This window comes from Marmota flaviventris, chromosome 5, assembly GCF_047511675.1.
Source record: "Marmota flaviventris isolate mMarFla1 chromosome 5, mMarFla1.hap1, whole genome shotgun sequence".
Classification (NCBI taxonomy): Eukaryota; Metazoa; Chordata; class Mammalia; order Rodentia; family Sciuridae; genus Marmota; species Marmota flaviventris.
In genome coordinates this window covers 117,812,932-117,834,273 of record NC_092502.1, presented here as the reverse complement: position 1 = coordinate 117,834,273, position 21,342 = coordinate 117,812,932, and the positions used below count along the sequence as shown (strand labels likewise).

Below are 21,342 nucleotides of genomic sequence, written 5' to 3'. Positions count from 1 at the left end.
TTCTTCTTATTTGCATCAGAAAAGGATATACACCTCTTGCTGAGAAGACACTGCCATCTCAGTGTTTAAATACTGACACAGCAGAGACTGTAAACTCATTCTTCTTATTTTTCTTTCATTAATGTGTAATGGTTGGTTATTTTGGGAAAAGGGAACTTGGTCTCAATATATTGTGCTTGGATTGTTGAAGTCATACAAAGATAATGTATGTTTAAGAATTGCCACACTACTCCTATTCCTGCACCAAGATACATACCTGATTTCTCTCTGAGATTTTAGTCTCTTCTCTTCACATCATTCACTTTTAGGATTTCCCTACAAATTGGATCTGTGTACTTAAAATGGCTGAAGACTTTATTAGCCATTTCCAACATGTGAGTCATCTGTAGGTCCACTTGTTAACTCTTTCTCTTGATTATGGGTAACATCTTCTTCTTAATGTGTCTTAAAATTCTGTATTGTGTTTTTTTAAAACTTAAAAACACCACACATAAAGTCCCTATTTGGTTGAGGTTGCATTTTGTCTGCCTCTCGCTCTATAGTGGGTAACTGAACAGGAGGCCTCAGTGAACTAGCACTTATTAGCAAAAAGCCACTATGTGAAATGGCAAAAAGTACAGTACAGATACCAATTTCTGAAGGACCACTTCCTTATTGTAGGAAGTTTATGTTCCTTTAAGGCATCTCACTGAATAACAACCCACAATAACCTTATTCTAAAAGGTTGCTCCTAGGCACATTACCTTACAGGATTTTCTGGCCTAGCTCATGTCCTGTTATGGTTAACAATGTAAGCATTGACTATGAAAGTGGAAATAAGACCTCTAGCCAGACTTCTCCTCAGTAATAGCACCTGTTTGTTCCTTGCAGGTGTTTATGCCCTGGACAGCATCATGCAGAGCTGGTTTACTCTGTTTACTCCCACCGAGGCCACAAGTATTGTTGCAACTACCGTGATGTCCAACAGCACCATTGTCCGTCTCCATCTGGACTGCCACCAGCAGGAAAAGCTGGCCAGCAGCGCCCGGACACTCGCCTTGCAGTGCGCCATGAAGGACCCACAGAACTGTGCCCTCTCTGCGCTAACCCTTTGTGAAAAGGATCACATAGCTTTTGAGACGGCGTACCAAATCGTCCTGGACGCTGCTACCACTGGCATGAGCTACACACAGCTCTTTACGATAGCACGGTACATGGAGCACCGCGGGTACCCCATGAGGGCCTACAAACTGGCCACCCTGGCCATGACCCATCTCAACCTGAGCTATAATCAGGACACGCACCCTGCCATTAATGACGTTTTGTGGGCCTGTGCGCTCAGCCACTCCCTTGGCAAAAATGAGCTTGCAGCTATAATACCTCTGGTGGTGAAGAGTGTCAAGTGCGCAACGGTACTGTCAGACATTTTGCGCAGGTGCACTCTGACCACTCCTGGCATGGTGGGACTTCATGGAAGGAGGAACTCTGGTAAGCTCATGTCACTGGACAAAGCCCCCCTGAGGCAACTCCTGGATGCCACGATTGGGGCATACATCAACACAACACACTCACGACTCACGCACATCAGTCCTCGGCACTATAGTGAGTTTATTGAGTTCCTCAGCAAGGCCCGAGAGACCTTCCTAATGGCGCATGATGGACACATTCAGTTTACACAGTTTATTGACAACCTGAAACAAATCTACAAAGGCAAAAAGAAACTGATGATGTTGGTTCGGGAGAGGTTTGGTTGATAGAACTTGTATGAATGGGGTGGGGGGTGGGGAGGGGAGGGATGGTTTGTTTTTACTTGAGCCTGCCTTTGTACCCTTTTTAACTTAAAGAACAGAGCCACACCGGTATTATATGTGTATAGTTATATTGCGTTTGCAGACTAAATTGTCATGTTGTGAAAGTTTGTGTGTTTTTCAGTTTTTCCCTTTTTCTTTCTTTTATGTTTTAATTCTTTTTTTTTATTGGTTTTGTGTGAGAGAGAGGTTAAAAAGGTTTGGTTTACACTGAGTATATGTTGTCAAGTGGCAAAAGTCCACATAGCTCTCCTGTTTTCTGTATACGTTCACAGCCTCAAAAAAAAAAAAAAATAATTGAAATGGCTTTAAAAACCAAACAAAACACCTCCATCCTGTGATAAGTACCTCGAATGGATTCAGCTTTACTCCTTTGTAACTCATCTTTACATTTTCAGCATATTTAAACAAACCAACAAAATGAAATACTAGTAGTGAAAGGCTGACTCACGTGGCTTTGCAGTGCTGTCCGTCCAGAAGCATGGCACACGATGCTCGTGCATGTGGAAACTTAGCGACTGTCAACATACATTCTCAGGGATTTATCCAGAAAAATTAAAAAAAAAAAAAGAATGAGAGCATTTATTGTACTGTATATATATTATAGTATATGTCTGAATATTGAAAATATAACATTAACTAATTTATAAAAAAATATTCTATGTAATGCAAAATACTTGAAGCTGCAGTAGCTTGGTTTTAAACAAAAACAAAAAAAAACTGAGAGAAAACCTATCAGAAGGACTAAAAGTGCGCCTTGCTTCAGGGTTGGCTCAGGTGGTGAACTTCATGCTGGGCATCTATGCAGAGCCACCTTTTGGATTGCATGGTTGGACTGAGATCATTGGGAGAAGTTCTATATGTATATATATATGTATACAACTTATGTATACATATATATATGTATACTCAAGACACACACCACCAACAACTACCACTACACCACACATGCTTGTAACAGGCACTAGAGTGAAGAGGGACAACAAAATACACAGCCAGAGCAGCAAGCCTTAGCATTAAGAATATACAGTATGCCGGAATTGGGGTTCGTGCCTCCTAGCCTAGGAAACTTAAAATTTAAGAAATATCCTTTTGACACAAAACGCAAAATGTTTTCCAAAACAATTGACATATGATACATTACGCCTTTGCAGTGAGCTAATAATAAGCTAACCTTTGTGCACAAATAACATTATATATATTATATATCTATTCTGCATAGGTATTTTGACTTTGTGCAGGACAGAAAGTTGTGTAGGTATGACTGTTCTACTTTCAGTTTTCTTTTTTTTTTTTTTAATATATTTTATTTTCTCTAGAATTACTCAAAACAAAAGCAGCCTTCTATCTTGCCTTGTCTTAATGCTTTAAAATAACCAAACTGGAGATCTAACTACCAAACTGTTCATTATATTATTAAAATACCAACTTTGGTTACAGTATAGTGTCTTTACTTTAGCTGATGGTTCTGTAACCTTGTGCTTTTTAAAGCAATTTTTATGTTTTGGTGCAAAAGTTGTCCAGTGTCTCTTGTTCCCTTCATTAGAGAACATGCTAGAAGTATGTTTGTAGGTATTTTTGTTTAGAAGAACTATTTCATGCGCTCCATTTTATTTATTATAATAGGTAAAAAGAAAAAAAAAAAGGTTGTACTTCATCACCCATGTAAACATGCTCATGAAGTTGAAAGTAATTAAGATTTGATACACTGATATCAATTTATTTATGTAACTAAATCACTGTTTTATAAACTTGTTAATGATCAACAATTTTTGTTTTGATTAAAATTAGTTTTTTGAAAGTTGATGCTGCCTCCTTTATGTTCTGTCTCTTACTGTACTTGAATATGATGATCTTACAGACCTGGGCATCACTATTTCTCTGAGTATTTAATACTATATACATTGCTTTACAGAATGTTTTTTTACCATTTCCCAGGCACTGTAATAGACCCTGGAGATACAATGGAGAACAAAACTAGGCCCTAGGGCTGGGGATATAGTTTAGTTGGTAGAGTGCGTGTCTTACATGCATAAGGCCCTGAGTTCAATCCCCAGCACCACAAAAACAAAACCAGGCCCTGGAACTTACTGTCTGCTTAGTGGAGAAGACAGACATAATTCAGATAATCACAAAGATAAAACAACAGATGGAATAGCTAGTTTATTTTCAGACAGTATGCATGGCCATTCCTTCTTAATGACCGTAATTTAAGTATGTGTAATGCTAAGTTGGTGAGAGGCTGTGTGTGTGTGTGTGTGTGTGTGTGTGTGTGTTTAAAAGGAAATTACATGAAAGGAGTAAATTTTCTAATATAGACACCTGCACCTCCATCAAATATCTGTATGAAAAAAGTTGCAAATACATTTTGCGTATGGTTATTAAACCACAAAATTTGCCATTTTAACCATTTTAAGTATACAGCTCAGTAAATCATTATTTGTAAATTGTACTATTGTAAACAAATCACTGGAATTTATCTTGCATAACTCAACTGCAATTGAACTAAATAACCCTAGTGCCTGCTAAATACCACTCTACTTAGTATTTTTGTGAATTGAACTACTTTAGACTTAGATATCTCCTATAAATAAAATCATACAATATCTGATTTTTGTGACAGGCTTATGTCACTTAGCATGGTGTCCTCCAGGTTTATCCATGTTGTATCATGTGACAGAATTTCCTTCATTTTTAGGGCTGCATTGTATCCCATTATATGTACAAATGGACAGTACATACCATACTTTTGTTTTTTCATCATCAACAGACATTTATGCTGCCTCTACTTTTGACTATTATGGATAATGCTGTTAGGAACCATAGAATTAACTCTTGGAGATCCTCCTTTAAATTCTTGTGGCTATATATACTCAGAAGTGCAGTCAGCAAATCCTTTTTTTTTTTTCTTTTTTTTGGGGGGGGCGTGGCTACAATTTTCAGAATACTTACTCTCTTAAAATATTTTCAATGTTTCTTTTTGACTTTTAGCCTTAATAGTAAATTCCAAATGTCAACAGGTTAAGCCAATAGGTGGAAGTTAAAATAAATGAGTCCATGGTGACATTTAAAATTCCATTAATGCCAAGTAGAAATAAAAATAAAAACTATAAAATGGTATGAAGTTGGTTCCTTTTTGCAATTTTATTCTTTTTTGAGAAGATTGATATTGCATAAGGGCAGATAGAAATTCATATGGATCTGCTAAAATACTAGGACACTTCCTAATGAAATAAACTGCTCAAAAGGAGACAACATATCAAAAGAAGAAGAGTGCCTTCTAGTAGCCAAGACTTTGAGATCTTCCATGATGGAAATTAATCTGTGTTTATTGACCATCTCTGCAGAGAGATCTTAACAATTATCATGGATTTTTAGGAGAACGAAGCGGACCAGGATTTCTTTCCCATCTCCATTTTAGTGAACATTCCTGAGCCACCACACATTGGAGTCTTTTATTATGACCGGTCAAGTTGACAAACTGATTTGATACATTCATGTTTTCTCCTCTCCTATGGATTGTTGCTAGAAAATGTCCTGAGATGCCTAAAGTTTGAATAGCAGGAAAGAGAAATAGGAGAAGGGATGAGCTTAGATCATTCTAAGGCAAAAGAATTTGTTCCTAATTGGGGCCTGGACTGAAATTCCACATTTCTGTGCTCTTTACTGGATTTCATTTGAAAATACTGGCTGTAGTTTGGAGAGGGAATGAAAGTTTCATAAGTTTTAAATACTGAATAAAAATGAATCACAGTCACTGTAGCCATAATATTATAACTACAATACAGTAGCAAAGGAGAACTAAGCCTTTTCTATATTGCTGAGAAGGTTGTTAAATGGCAGCAAGTTCCATAATTAAATAAAACAGAAAAATACAGACCAAAAACATTTTCATTAAGTAATCTGATACATTTTATTATAAGACAGGACAGAGGTAAGATTTAAGATGAACTGTTTTATACCAGTATATGAACCAATTCAGTCTAGTTGAAGCAGAAGAGGGAGCATGTATTGGAAGAATTGGGAGTGCTTCATGCCATAAACTTTGGGCCTACCATGTGACAGGCATGGTTCTAGGCACTAATAAGTGACAAGAAAAGCAAAATGACTGTACTCAAGGAACATAGATTTTAGTGGGAGGGAGAAATGATGAGTGAGTTGGTGACATCACAAGCAAAAACAGGGAAAGGCATACAATTTTAGGTAGAAGGCTCAGAGAAGACCTCTTATGTGAAACATGAACAGATACCCCCGAAGGAAATGAGGGAGCTGGCCATGCTAATGTCCACCAGATGTGTGAGGCAGAGAGAAGAGCAAGTGCAACCCCAAGGTAGAAGTGTGGGAAAGTGCTAATCTAGAAGAACCAGAGAAGGGATTGTCGAGGCAGACTGGAGTGAGGGATGGTGAGGTGGACGGAGATTGGAAGAGAAGGGAGGACTAAAGAGGCCAAGAGAGTTGTCCCTCCTAGGGGGACATGGATCCAAAGTAAAGAGGAATCATGATCTGGCTTGAGTGAAATGAGAACTTGCTGGCTGCCTCACGGTTAGAACAGCAACAGAGAAGCAGAGAAACAGGAGGCAATACCAAGGATGGGGGGCGGGGAACGGGCTTATCTGCAGTGGGGTTGGTGGAGATGGTGATAAGAGGTTAGAGTTTGCATATCTTGGAAATCTCGGCCATTTCTTGACATTAGATGTGGCATGTGAGAAAAAGATAAGCATGATCATGACCCCAAAATCTTAAATTCGAGCAGCTGGAAGGAAGAAGTTCCAATAACAAATGGAGAAGATGCTGAGGAACAGGTTTCTTGGAGGAATACTAGGAGGAGTTCAGTTTCAAACAGTTTAAATTTTTAGAGTTGCCTGTAAGACACCCAAGTGGAGCTGTCAAATAGGACTTAGCTCAGGAGAAAGCCCAGGGCGAGGTATAAACATTTGAGCATTTTAGTATTAAAATATTATATATGCCTATGAGACAAGAAGTGAATGAAGGTAACTTGATCCAAAATAGAGAGTCCTGAAAATGATCATTTCCTCGATTGAATTGGCAGTCTGACACAAACCCCTGCAGGTCCTTCCTTGTCTCCCTGACCTCTGAGTGGTGGCTAGTTCTAGCACTCAGCCTTTCAAGCATCTTATCTTTATTGTCTGCAGACTGACTTTTTTCTCTTGAAATAGTCTCTCCATAGATGGAAAACAAGATTCTGACTCTCACATTTCAGTTCCTCCACCAGAGAAGGACTGTCTTTTGGTGAGTTCTAGTTTGGAAAACTCCCAAGGAAGACCGGTCATGACTTGGCCCCAGACACAGTGGACAGGTCAGGGGGCACAGACATGGCCAGGTAGGGGAGCCCTATTTATTGTGGTGTGAAATTCCAGAGAAGAAAGATTTCTCTTCAACTATGCAATCATTTTGCGACTTCTCTGCCAGTAACAATAATTATCCTCCTGACGGGCAGATCTTACAAACTGCCTTACAGATATTTCAGGCTTTCCCTACCTGTGCTGTCATTTGGCAAGAATTTTATACTTTCTACATTTGGAGAGTCTTGTTTGCTTTAAAGTCAGATAAGAAAACAATAATCCCTGTCACTTCCTACTTTTATTTGTTTTCATTTCCTTTCCCCAGCTTTTTGTTCTGAACATTGCAAACATTAAGGTTGAGGGAGTAATCAAATGAAAGCTGTAATTTCCTGAATGTCCGCATGAGCTGTTCCTCGGTCTCCCTCTTTTACCCTCTGAGTAAAAGATTGGGCCCTGCTGAAGTGAATGGCTCGCGCACAGGAGACTGGAACCAAAATGAGGAGGGAAGGCAATAGCCTCTTTCTTCTTTGCCCCCAGAGACAAAATGGAGACACTTTCCATATACTTTACATGTTCCTTACAATAATCCTGTGAGATGTGTGTTATTAGCAGCCCCATTTTGCCAATGAAGAAACTGAGGCACAGAAAGGTTTCCAAAGTCACACAGCTAGTAAGTAGCAGATTCAAACTGAGGCCATGGGCTCCTAAGCCACACTCAGAGCTGATTGTGTTCTGTTGCTTCTCAAGGGATTATTATATTTATTGAAAATGCGCTATGCTCTTAGCACTGTAGAGGACCCAAAGAAATATGACAAAGAGTTCTGACCTTCCAGGTAAATGGCCCAGATGAACTTAAAAATTTTTGAGTGAGGGGTGGTGGGTGTAACACTGCAACAACTTCTGAACTTTCACATTTTGCTCAATGGAGCAACATGACATGATCAATTTTATCTTCACCCTAGTCAAGGTAATACAATTTCAGATGTTCATGAATGTATGTGTATGTTGAAAATCTCATAGAAGTGTATTAGCTCACCTAGCAGTCCAGAGATAGATAGGCAGTCCAGAGCACAACCACATTCTCCATCTCTGGGTCCAAGGTGACTAATCTAAATTCTGCTATCAATGTGCATCCCAGCAAGTAGTTACAACAGAGAGTGGAGGGGGAGTACAGGCCCAGTAATTGCTTTCACATTAGCAAAATACATTTCAATCTCCTTGGCATTTGAATCATCTAGCATATTAGTGTTTATCAGAACACACTCTATGAACCCGCTGCATTGGAATGACCCGAGGGACTGTCAGATGCACTCATTCCTGGCCTCCAACCCAGCTCAGTGTTTTTTGACTCTTTTTGGTAGGGGATGCAGGAAGAATCTGTATAGGGAAAAGCTCAGTGTTAGAGACCATTTTTATTTTGCTCTTCACATCCAACATTCCCAAGTGTTATTCCCAAGGGTGATGGAAAAGAAGGTGTGGAGGATGGATTCTGGACAAAGAGGACCATGGCCCTATACTCTGAGCCCTGCTTCCTCTCTGCTGAGAGACCTGTGTGGCAGCACCCCTCTTCTCCTTGCCCTTCCCTCCTGCCACCCCGATAAACGGTGTCCAGAGCAAGGAGCACTGCTGCACAGAGATGCCACATATAAGAAGGACAGAGAAGCTGTGGGCTGGACACCAGTGGGCTTTCTCTTGGAGAAACCCAGGAGCAGAAAGAGAGCATCCAGCGAAAGATCTGTCTGGGAACAAAATTTTAGGCACGGATGGCATCTTAAGGCAATTAATGCATTAGCTTATTCACACAGCACCTAAACAAAACAAAACAAAAACACGTACGCCTGGAGAAAATTAGGCAGTAAACTTTGAAGGCATGAGCCTCCCTAAAAATCCCACTAAGTCAGTCACACAAAGGGCTGACTGAGGTGGCCCTGCCAAGCTGGCTTCGCAGAGCTGAAATTGCATCTGCGCCCACTTTAAAACTATTCAATTGTGCCTGATGATCAAATGCCTTTTTGTTTTGTGTCTTAAATGTCATACCTCAAATCCTTAGGTTCCCTCACTGGCGGCAAAACAAAGCCACTGAGCTTCCATATTGGGAACCGGTAAATTTAATTTGTGGATGAAATTTCCCAAATCAATTTTGATTGCTGTCACTCTAGGAGATCTGGGAGACTCAGAACTGACGATGATGTGTGAAAAACATTTCTTTTAACTGCTAGGCAGAGAATTCACATTCAAGGTCTCCTTGCCCTTCAGGTCCCACTGGGTTTTCGTGAGTACCCTGCCAGTGGTCCAGGTGAAATTGAAGTGGGGGAGGTGTGCTCCTGTCCCCGTGACCTTCTCAAGTGCCTCTTTCTCTAAGCACTTTGTCTGACAGCCTCAAAGTTCCACCACACACTTTATAAAGGCGATGACTTTGTGGTGGTGGTTTGCACCCTCTGAGACCTTTCTGAGACTAAGGACTTGGTCTTGCTGTGTGCAGAACCTCTACAAAGAAAGCGACTTCCTGTATTTGCAAGACATTTTCAACCAATGTCCTCATACCAGGTAACAAATGACTTCCTGCCTTCTGACATGGTAACTCAGGAGTCCCAAACTGTCCTGTCAAGGCAGTAAAGAGGAGCCAGACAGACTTGGATATTGCTTGTTCACATTTGTTTTTAAATTAAGGAAGTATTTAAAATTCTCATCTGATTATTGCCCGGTCAGTTGGTGCTTCTGGTTCTGGTAACTCCAAGGGTAGAAAGGTTTGGTCTATTCGGGGAGTAAATATAACCTTTCAACAAAGTCACTCAGGCAAAGCACCTAGTTGGTCTTGATTCTCCAATAGCTATGACAGCTGTTACAATTGTGAGGCATCTAAGTACAATATGATGGTAAGATGTGAAAAATGCCTATTTCACCTTAAGCAGGATGGGAATCTCTGAATGATTAAATTAATCCATGGTGAGGTGGGCTGTGCTCTGCAGGGACCGTGGCTTTACAAATGACAGAAGCCCTCAGACACTAAGTCCACTGAAGCCACCTTCCTGCACTGGTAGGGCTACAGGATGGCAGATCAGCTCCTCATCCATGTGGTTGGAGACAGAGTCTCCATCCTTTCCTCTCACAAGCCACGGAAGCCATGACCCCACCAGAAGTAAAGATGGAAACCAAGAAGTAGCATGAAACTCATGCTTCATCATGTCCACATGGAAAAAGACATAACAGACCCTCCCTTCTTTGAAATGGTGGTGATAGGCAGATCAGGGGGTGGGGATCTTCTCTGGTCCCTGTTTGAAACCAGCATTTGGCAGGGACTGAGGTCGAATGAGGTACACACACAAATTATCTCTGAAGGCGGCAATTTGTCAAAGAGGATGAGCAAAAGAGACCAAACGGTATAGTCATGTAACTGCTGATTTCTGTGAAGGACAAAATGACTCACTCACATGCACAGCTCTATGATTGTGCAGGGAGTTTCTGCTAGCCTGAAACACAGGCCAGCCTGTCTCATAGGAATCTTCTGCCAAGGGTCAGTCCAGGGAACTAGCCTCATTGAAAGATAATTTAAAAAGTAAAAAGTAATTTTAAAAAAATCAGTACAGGATCTATGTTACAGAAAACATGTGAGGGAAGTACTAAGAAAAATAAATGATTAAAAAAAAAAAGAAACATGCACCAGAAAAATGTGGCTGTCTATAGGGAGTCAGCCAGCGCCTTGCTAAGGGGTCCTTCTTCCTGCCTGCAGAGAGTGTAAGCCACGGGAGAAAAATTAAAGTGTAGAATAATTAGTGAGAAACAAAAGACACAGAGTCAGAAAAAAATAGTTTTAAAGGGAGCTTGGTTGGAGTGCCTGATAGGTCCAGCCCGCCCAGAAGCTGGAGCTGAACAACTAGAAAATGGCTCCTGGGGTTTATTTAAGGGGGTACATCAAAGGCAGGGATAAGACTCCAGGGGTGGAGTCTTGCTTGGTGAGGTCTTGCAATCAACAGGTTGATTGACATCTTGGCAGGTTATACCCATCTCAGAGAGGTTGTGGGGCTGCAGCAGGTCACCCCATCTCAAGTGCTGTGCCAGAACTTGGCAGAGCTGGGTCGGAGTTCTCATGTACTTGGGCCATCTTACAGTAGGGTTGTCACAGTGAGTTCCCAGATACCAGAATTTCCCACTCAGTGGACTTCCATGCCAATCTGGTCCACACATATTCCATGGATGGCTCTTGACAGCCATCGAGTAGATGAAAAATCAAAGAGATCCAAAAAGGGTTACATATCACTCTAAGAGCTCAAAGCAGAGAAATGAAAGTCCAGGGAAGAAAGAGCCATTACTACTACTACTTCCTTTTAATGTTAATTCAGATATTAATACGTGCCCATCGTGGTTCAGAGGGATTTTATGTATTCACTCCTCCATGTAACTCCATATAACTCCAGCTCTATAAAGCAAATGCTCTCATCTCACCTATTTTTTAAAAAATGAAGTACCAAAAGTCAAGCAAGTTGATGAGAGTCATATTCTGGCAACGCTGACTTCAGAGCCTTCATCTTTAACCACTATGCTACACTGCCAGGTAGCAGGAGAGCCCCAAGGAGACAGAGAAACGAAGCTCACTCTGGGATAAGGACATAAGAGAATGGATACTGATGAAAATACAAGAAAGACAGGAAGGAAAGGATGGAGAAGCAAGGGAAATGAATCCGAAATGAAGAAGCTGACAAGAACCGTGAATATCCTAGATAGGAATGTTAGTCCCATGAGAGCCACAAAGAGCATCTCTATAGAAAAGAGATAAAAAAGAATAAATACTCAAAAAGCTGATTCGAGAATATTTACAGAAATAAGAGAAGCCTTGGATTTACACTATGAAAGGGCATACCGTGTCCCAAGGAGAAGTGACATACTAAGCTTCAAATCACAGTAAAGTGACTAAAAGGCCAAGATAAAGGAAAAATTATCAGGAAGAAACATTGATCGGTTTCTGTTAAACTTCTCCACAGTATTAACCAACATATTTTCCAAATCATGAAAAGAATATGTGGGGAATCTAAGAATTTTATACCCAGCAAACATGCTGATTACATTTAAAGACAGAAGACTAGGATTTGCAAATACGCCAGACCAGCAGCTATGTTGACCACGATTTGAAAACTACAAGTTCAATCTCAGTCCACTAAGAGATGGGCGGAAAAAGTGGCAATGGAAGTGGTGGTTGGCACTGAATCCATTCAACTGCGGACTAAGAATGAAAACATCTGTGGAAGCTGTGCCTGTAAAACAGAATGCAAATGTGATGTGCTGTTTCAATGTAAGAATTATGTATTTACCAAGACGTGAGGTTCTGGGAGGAAAAAAGAAGGCAAGCACTGATTTCCAAATATTTGAGAGCGGGAAGTAAAGCAATATTTTTAAATGCTGGTAAATAATAATAGTGTAAGTTAAGTGCCACTGATTACATGGATATTGAAGGGTTCCTAGATATATTAAGTAGAGAAAAGGGAAGTCAGAACAATATGTACCACATATTACCATGTAAGGGGTGGGGAGGAATACACACACACACACACACACACACACACACATTATGCTTAGAGGTGCATAGATTAGCTCCTAAGGAATATATAAGAAATTGGTACTAAATTGGTACTCCAGGGAGCGGACCTGTTTGGTTAGGATACAGTGTTAGGAGAGGAATTTAACTTTTCACTTTTATCTCTAGAATTTTATACCATGTGCTCGCAGGAACTAGTTAATAAATCATTTTTACCCAGGCTTTAGATAAATCTTCCTGAGCCTCAGGTTTGCAATACGACCGCCTCCTACCCCCAACCCTTTTCTGTCTGTTTCCTGGCTCCCTGGCTTGTTCAATCTAGTTCTGAGCTCCCTCAGTGAGATTCCAGGTCACCATGGGAGCTGCCTGAAGAAACATGCACTGTTTTCATCATAGAAGCTTTGAGGCCCTGGTGAGAATTCTCCCATCCCCCCAAAATGATGTCCTCCTGGTCCTCCTAGCTCCCTCAGCCCATCACCTCACCTAAGGCCTCTTACCAGGGACCCTTTACCTTGACAGGAAAACCTCTCCTCTCTGCATTTGGAGACAGATATGCACGACTGGAGGGAGAGAAGCTTGTCACCAAGAAAGCTGGGAAAAGCTGAGGACCACAAACAGGATTAGTAGAGGTGGCTGTCTTTCTTCTCTGCAGAAAACCTGCAACCCACTGAGTCAGGAACAGCACACACAAAAGACTTGGGATGTGGGCAGTGGCCTGTTTATTATTGAATTGTGGAGCTCAAAAGAAGCCTAAGACTGAGACTGGGAGAGTTGGGTGGTACACTTTATGGGCCTTGATGGGCCTCTGCACTTGGATGAGCCTTCTGGGATTCTGGACTTTCTGAACAGGCCGGGTGGAGCAACGGCTGCCCAGTGAGGTCAATATTGCTGACCACGGTCAGGCATTTAGTCACCTGTTGTACATGACCTCACACTCCCTCCTCCTGCCTGCTGTCTGGTTCCCCCTGATGGACCACCTGGCTCCTTCCTGAAGGCACCCTGGGAGTGGTGTTTCCCCTACTGGAAGCTTCCAGCCAGAAGACTGAGGAACTGCCTCAGTCCTGAGGTCTGAAGCCAGATCTTGGTGTGAGATTCTCAGGTGGGCCACCTGCCTGTCTACCAGCTCTCCTGTGGCTTCTTCCACCCCTGGGGTCTTCGAGTCTGCCTTTCAGTTCCCTCCTTGCTCTCTGACCCCTGCCTGGACTATGACTGTCCCCATCACTGGGGTAAAGTGCTTCACCACTTCTACCATTCACAGAGACCCATAAATGCCAGACGCTGCACAAGGAATTGTATAAGTCATATTTCATAACAGCTTTTGAGGTTGGCGTTTGAGGTTTAAAGAAGTTTCAGACGTAGGCCCTGTCTCTACCTGACTCCAATCTACGATGTGCTCAACTGGGTCACCATCTTATTCTACCTCCACGTCCTTTGAGGTGCTTATTATTAACTTTATTTCTAGCTCCTGCATCACTAAGCATGTACTATTCTTGAATCTTAAGTGGGCTGACGGAATTGGAAATCAGGAGCCGGGTGTTAACCATACACCCTTGTATTTTGTTCTTTTCTTTCCCCATCTCTTTCAAAAAAGGACAGGTGCTAAAGATACTGTAGAAAATAGAAGGATTAGAGTGCTTGCTGACTGGATGGAGAGGTACACTGCCTCCTCTTTTGTCCCCCAAAGTCTGGAGGACAAGGAATGTTCTGAGGGTCATTGGCCTAGCATTTGGATTTGGGAATGGTAATCTTTTGGAAGAAATGCTTGAATGAAAAGTTCAAAGCTATCAATAATCTAAGCAAAGCCACCTTTTTTCTCCCATCTGTATTTTTTTTAACCATTTCAAAACAATGAAAACAGGTCTCTATAGCTTTGAATGCCCACCAGGAAATAGAAGAAAATTTTTTTTATTTTAAATATTTTTTTAGTTGTAGTTGGACACAATACCTTTATTTATTAATTTATTTTTATGTGGTGCTGAGGATCAAACCCAGTACCTCACATGTGCAAGGCAGGCGCTCTGCCCCTGAGCCATAACCCCAGACCAGGTAAATTTTTAAAGGACCAAGATTACACAGGTCTCGGTGTTAGTTACTTTGATAATGTGCCACCTTTAAGCTTCTTTCTGTCGTCTTCCACTCCCTATGGTCTCCTCAGCTCTCCCATGAATTGCAGGACTAGGACAAACATCTCAGATTCTCCCAACCTGAGGCTGAGTATCACTGCTCGGTTCTTGGTTGTACCCACGTCTTGCATTTTAGAGCTGTTACTGAGCCCGGGTCCTCGCACTGGGGTCCAGGAGTCACGATGGGCTTCCGCTTTATTACTAGTTCTCGCTGTGGTCCCATCACTCACACCCTCATTCCATTTCAGGGCTGGACCTGTTCTTGTTCTTTTGACTTGTCCTTGTAGGAAAAGGGAAGGTATCATGAACATATACTCAACCACAAGTAGACACAGAAGTTTGTGACAATTATCTCGTTTTCTCTTCATAAATGTCTTAGAAATTGGCACAGAGGATGAAGCTGCTTACTCAAGAACACACAGGACCATATCCACCTGTTAGCAGAGCTCTGTGCTCTCTACCAGAACACACAGAGCAGCCTGGCTTTGCTCTTGGAAACTTGCCCTGAGCGAGGTGCAGTGGCGCATGCCTGTAATCCCAGCTGCTCTGGAGGCTGAGGCAGGAGAATCACAAAGCCAGCCTCAGAAACTTAGTGAGGCGCTAGGCAACTCAGCAATAGCCTGTTTCTAAATAAAGCATAAAAAGGGACTTGGGATGTGGCTCAGTGGTTAAGTCCCTCTGAGTTCAATCCCTGGTACCAAAAATTTTTTTAAAAAAAGGAAGAAAGAGAGAAAGAATGAAAAAAAAGAAAGGAAAGAAAGAAAATTGCCCTGAACATTAGATTCAAAGGTTAGTTGTAGGCATAGGTATCTGTTAGGGTTTGGCCAACATGTTACTTTTTTAAAGTAGTTTTATTGAGAAATATTTGCATGCCATAAAATTCATCCATTTGGAGTATACAACTCTATGGTTTTAAGTGTGTTTGTAGAGTTGTGAAACCAACACCATAATCTTGCTTTAGAACATTTCATCACTCCGAAAATAAAGCCCATAACCATTAATAATCACCTTTCATTTCTTCCCATCTTCTGCCTTAAGTAACCACTGATATGGTTTCTATCTCTACAGATTTTCCTATTTCATGTAAAATTAATTAAATGTGGTCTTTTGTGTCTAGCATCTTTCATAAAATACTACACTGTCAAGGTTTACCCGTGTTGTAGCGTGTATAAATACTCCATTCCTTTTAATTACTCAGTAATATTCCATTAATGGATATATTTTGTTCAATTATCAGCTAATGAACATCTGGGTTATCAAATTTTTACTATTATGAATAATACTATAAACATTTATGTACAAGTTTTGTATGGACACATGTTTTTAAGTCTCAGGATTATACCTAGGAGTGGAATTTCCAAGTCATGTGGTACCTCTGGTTAACATTTATACGAATCTTTAGATTGTAATCCCAGCAGCTTGGGAGGCTGAGGCAGGAGGATCATGAGTTCTAAACCAGCCTCAGCAACTTAGTGAGGCATGAAGCAACTCAGCAAGACTGAGCGGCTAAATCTAAAGTGGCCATACCATTTTACATTCCTACAAGTAAAGTACGAGTGTTCTAGCCATGGGTTGTCTTTTCTGTTTTAAAGTCATTTTGATAAAGTTTCCTTATCTTTAAAGTGGAACAAAGATCTACCCCACCTGATTTTATGAGAAATGAAGAATATAAAGTTTTAATGGGAGCGACCCCTCAGGATCTGAGAGGTGCTCAATAAATGGTCAACACTTGGTTTCCAAAGAACGGGCACAGCCCACAGAGCAACAGCCGTGGAAACGAGCAGGGGCTCAAGAGTTCTTAGTCTTCTGTTATTTCTTTGGCTGACATGGGTTTGATGAGGGTCCCTGTCATATCAAGGAACACAGACACACCTGTCACCTCAGAAGAGCAGTGTTGACTACAGGCTCTACTCAGACTGGAACCAAGGTTGTCAGGACTTGAAGCAGCTCTTAGTCCAGATTTTCTCTCTAAGATGACAAATGGGCTTTTCCCATCTTTCCTCTTCATTGAGACCCTCTGCGTGGGCCTTCATTTGTAAGGCCTGAGTGCATTCTTGGGTTACAGTGAGCTTCCTGTTGGTTTTATCCATCAGGAATAGCTCATGAGCTAATTATTGAGCTCTTGAACTGCCCAGAGGCACCATTTATCACCACTCTCCTGACAGTGTTGGGTTGGAAAACCATACCAATCTTAGTCTGTTTGTGTTGCTATCTCAGAGCACCTGAGACTGGGTAATGTATAAAGGAGAAAAATTTATTTCTCACAGCTCTGAAGTCTGAGAATTACAAATCACTGCACTGTCAGGAATGTTGTCTAGTGAGGGCCACTCTCTGCTTCCAAGATGGTGCATAAATTGCTGTGTCCCCTGGAAGGGAGAATATTTTGTCCTCACATGGAGAAGACAGATGGACAGAAGGACTCCCTTTGTCGAGACTGTTTATAACATCTAATCTTACCCACGGGGGAGGAAGCCTCAAGGCCTAATCTCCTCCTAAAGGCCTCACCTCTTAATTTTATCACATTGGTAACTCCTAGGTTTAAGGGGACCCATTCAAACCAGAACATTACCCTTGAAGTTTGTGTTGATGGGTGCTGCACCCTTGCTCCAGCTCCAGAGCCTTCCCAGCAGGGGAAGCCCAGTGGGTGGGAAGTAGCTGGAATTCCTAGCCAGAGACATAAGATTTTAGAATGAAGACAGAAGAATGCTCCACAGCACAGAACTGACTATTGTTGCAACTTGGCAAAAGATGTGTATTTCATTTCCAGTGGCTGAGTTCAGGCACACAACCTAGCACCAAGTTTGAGCTGTTTCCACTCTGCGCAGCCTCTGATCTCAACTCTTATCTTTGTACCCTTTAAATTCTTCTCCAGTATCTCCTCTCTGGTCCCCCAAATTGTTGCTGTTAATGGGCCCCTGGGTCCTCCCTTGCCTATGGCATGTGTGGAATAACAATTTAGAAAAAGTCAGAGGATTATTTCTTTAGACATTGATATAGTGCTATTGCCATGTCTGCTCACAGGCCTGACTGTCCTGTCCCTTCTAGTGGGCTGGATCAGATCTTTGCACAGATGATTTCCAAGAGCTGACAGCTGGAAACATTCTGGGCCTCAGCAGACTGGGACCACGTTTAGTATTCCTAGTCTTTCAATCAGTTTTTCGAGGAAAGTAAAAGTCTAAACTAAGTAAATCAACATATAACAAGGGGACACTGAGATCTCCACAGGCCCATAGAAACATCTACTTCAAGTGATACAATCAGTGATAGCAAAACATTTGATGAAGGCACAAGGGTATCTAATCTGCAATGGAACCTAGAAGGAGGGGCACCTTAAGGAAGAAAGGATAGCGGGGTTCCTCTGAGCAGGGGAGAGAATGTCTTGGAACTGGGGACCTCAGAGTCCTGGACAGAGTGAGTTCCAGACATTGGAAAGGTACCACCTCTTCCTCTGTCACCCTTGCCTCTGATATCAACATAGTGGTAATCTGGCTTATCCATGGGCCACATGTGATTATACTTAAGTCACCATCACAGAGAGGTCATTTGGGATATAGGAGAAGATTGGTGGTAAATCTGGAAGGACAAGGTCCAGGCTTTGCACTGTGAGTCTGTTGATGACTGGGCTGACAACACCCTATACCTGGCCATAGGTTGTCTTTCCAACAGTCATACGTGGCCTTTGGAGAACAGCCAACAGATAATGCGCCAACAGGCAAGCTGGCATATAGTGGGATGACCAAGGAAATGAGTCTGTGGGTTTGTTTTTAACCTAACAACATTTTCTGAATGCCTTCCATGCACCTATGTGCTCTTGGCCATCTCCATACCATTGGTCACTTGACCATTCAATGACATCACAATAAAGTGTTTTATGGTGTCATAGAGGAAGGGATCAAGATTCAGAGATGTGAGGCCACTTCTCCATGGTCACATTACTGGTCAGAGTATGACCTGCTTTTGACTTTTGGTAGAAGCACCTATGAAGGTCTGGAGGTATCAGTCCTGCAGCCCTGACCCCTTCTCTGCACTCTTGACCCCCCACATTCCAAGTCCTCTGCATCTGTGAAGGATCAACTTCCTAGGAAGGAGACATCCCAAGAAGGCTTATAGCCAGCCAATTCTCAGGGAGCTGGGGTGGAAGCCAGGGCGTTTCCACTGTCATCTCCCATCTCCCACGTGAAGAGAGGAAACAAAAATCCCAGCAGGGAGTGACCCAGCGTAGGGGTCTCCTGGTGGGCTATGCTAGTGCCCAGGCTGGCAATTGTCTTTCTGAAAAACCCGGCTCTGGCTTTTCATCTTCTTTCTCAAAGGCCCAGTGATGTTATCTGGGCTCCTTCCATGACAAGCAGAGAGGCCACAATGTGTCCCAGGATAGGGGCCTGTTCCTTCTGACTTTGGCGGGCCTTTCCTTGCCACTGTGACAGTGCCCTACCAGGGTGCAACCAGCCCAGAAACGGGCTCTATGAATCCGTTTACTGACTGAGTTGGACTTAATGAGGTGCAAACATTGTCCCTTCACATTTCCACTGGCTCTTCCACGTATGGGGATGGTCTCATGGTTTTTCCACCCAAGCTCAGTTCCATTGTCCCAAATCATTTAATCATCCCCAGATATTAAAAATTCAGTCCATTGAAATCAAAACTCTATTCCCTCATATGTTTCAAATATTTTCCCTGCCTCACTCACAACTACACACATATATACCCCATGCACACACATAGGCACATCTGTGCACACACGGAGCTCAGGCCTGACCTTGGAATCCTGTTGTGGGAGGGGCCCACCTCCTTACCCCACTTCCTCTCTTACCCTACTGCTGTTCTGTGCCCCTTCAGGTGCAGCCGCAGTGGAAGCGAGAATGCCAGAGAGAGAGCACCAACTCCAGCCACGTGGGCTGTGACCTGGGGCCAGGGCCCTCAGGGGTGCCCAAGGGTGGGATGCTTCATCCCTTTCTGGGGTCTCCTCCTTGCAGCAGTGCACCATGGGCAACACTTCTCAGGTGGACCTCCTTCTACTTCTGGGTTGAAGAATCCCATCCCTGTGTTGGGGTATCCTCCCCCCTCCCTGCTTTCTTAAGTTGTCCCCATTCCAGGGCCCATCTGGAAGCAGGTGCCACCCCACCTGGTCAAAGTGTTATCCCCTTGCATTTTTGAGCTGGGAATCAATCTCTGCCTCCTCCCTAATTCCAGGAGACACATAAACCAAGTTCTTCTTCACTTTTTCTCCCCTACCTCCTTATAGACAGCCTCTGATAGACTCTGACCCTCTCTGAAGAAATCCTCCCTGCCAGCCCCTTCAACAGGCTCAGCCAACTTTCCTGATCTCTAACCTTTGCCATCACCCTCCAGGCTATAGACAGGAGAAGGCTGCTGTCTAAAGGATCCAACACCTTTCTAGAGAGTGGGGGTTTTGAGCAACCATTGTTCTCAGTTGTGGGGCCTCAGCCAACACTCAGAGACAGGAAGAGTCCTGTTTAACAGCTGGTTAGACAAGGAATGCCCAGGGACACTCTGTATCCCTCAGGGCATGACGGGCCACAATGGCTGCCCCGGTGTTCTAACCACTTCAGGGGGCTGGCAGCCGCCTGTGCCCTCTCACCCATGGAATTCCCCAGGCCTCCTGAGCTGGTCTTTGCTTCCTGGATGACTTCATCCTTCCTGAGATCCCCTCATTCTCCTGTTATGACCTCACTGCTGAGGACGAGGCAAAGTGGAGACAAAATGCTTCTAAATCCATTTAGCCCAAGATTCCTTGGACAGAGAACTGGGTGGGGTGCCCCCCGTGTGGAGAATGTGCCGGGGGGACTGGCAGATGGGGCTCTGTCTTCATTGTGCTCAGGACTGGGTGTTTGGGACCAGCTTTGTCCAAACCACTGACCATCTGGGTGACTTGGGAAGATCTTAGGGATTTCACCTGTAATATTGAGTCACGGGGCTTCATCTCTAAGGACTCTTCCAGAAACAAAAGCATTAGAAAGAGATAAGCTGAGTGCAAAAAAAAAAAAAAAAAAAAAAAAGGCAGCTCCAACAGGTGGCTGTCACTGGACTACCTCATTGTGTCCTAGGGCCTAAGGCATTCTGGGAAACACCTTGTGCTGGAAAGTTGTCCCTCACAGGTCTGAGAGTAGCAATCTGAGCTCCCAGGTTCTTCTTCACCCAACATGATATGGCCACCATTTCTGACACAGTGCCTGGAACCAGAATCCAGGCTGGGCACTGACTTCTGTCCATTCACCTATGACAAGTAGGCTACGAAGTCCCATGGATTCTTGCCTCTGACAGTTACCCTGACTTGGCTCATGCTCCCTCGTGTTTTGCCCTGAAAACACTCATCTGATCTCCTTCTTGGATTCTTCATCTTCAGCCTTTCTTCTCCTGGACACTTCCTCGGTCAGTCCTATTGTTTCTCTCTTATTGCTACCTCATTGTATCTGCCGTTGTGTTTGTGGGATTATTCAAATAGTAACTCCCTTCTCTACTCAGATCATAAAATCCCCAAGGGCAAGGACTGGGTGTGTTTTGCCCATCATTCTGGTGACTCAAGGGAGGCCTAGTACACATAGATGCTCACTAAGTGCTTAATAAACCATGAGCAAAAG

At 42.8% G+C, this 21,342-nt stretch overlaps 1 protein-coding gene across 1 annotated transcript in view; it reads left to right on the top strand.

Annotated features, from left to right (window-relative positions):
- Zswim6 (zinc finger SWIM-type containing 6) overlaps nucleotides 1-3,591 on the top strand; it is a 200,800-nt gene extending 197,209 nt beyond the window's left edge. Inside the window, exon 14 of the mRNA XM_071612575.1 lies at nucleotides 871-3,591. Within this exon, the coding sequence (XP_071468676.1) occupies nucleotides 871-1,733 (863 nt within the window). The 3' untranslated portion in view covers nucleotides 1,734-3,591. The remainder of the gene's footprint in view (nucleotides 1-870) is intronic.
- The last annotated feature ends 17,751 nt before the right edge of the window (nucleotides 3,592-21,342 follow it).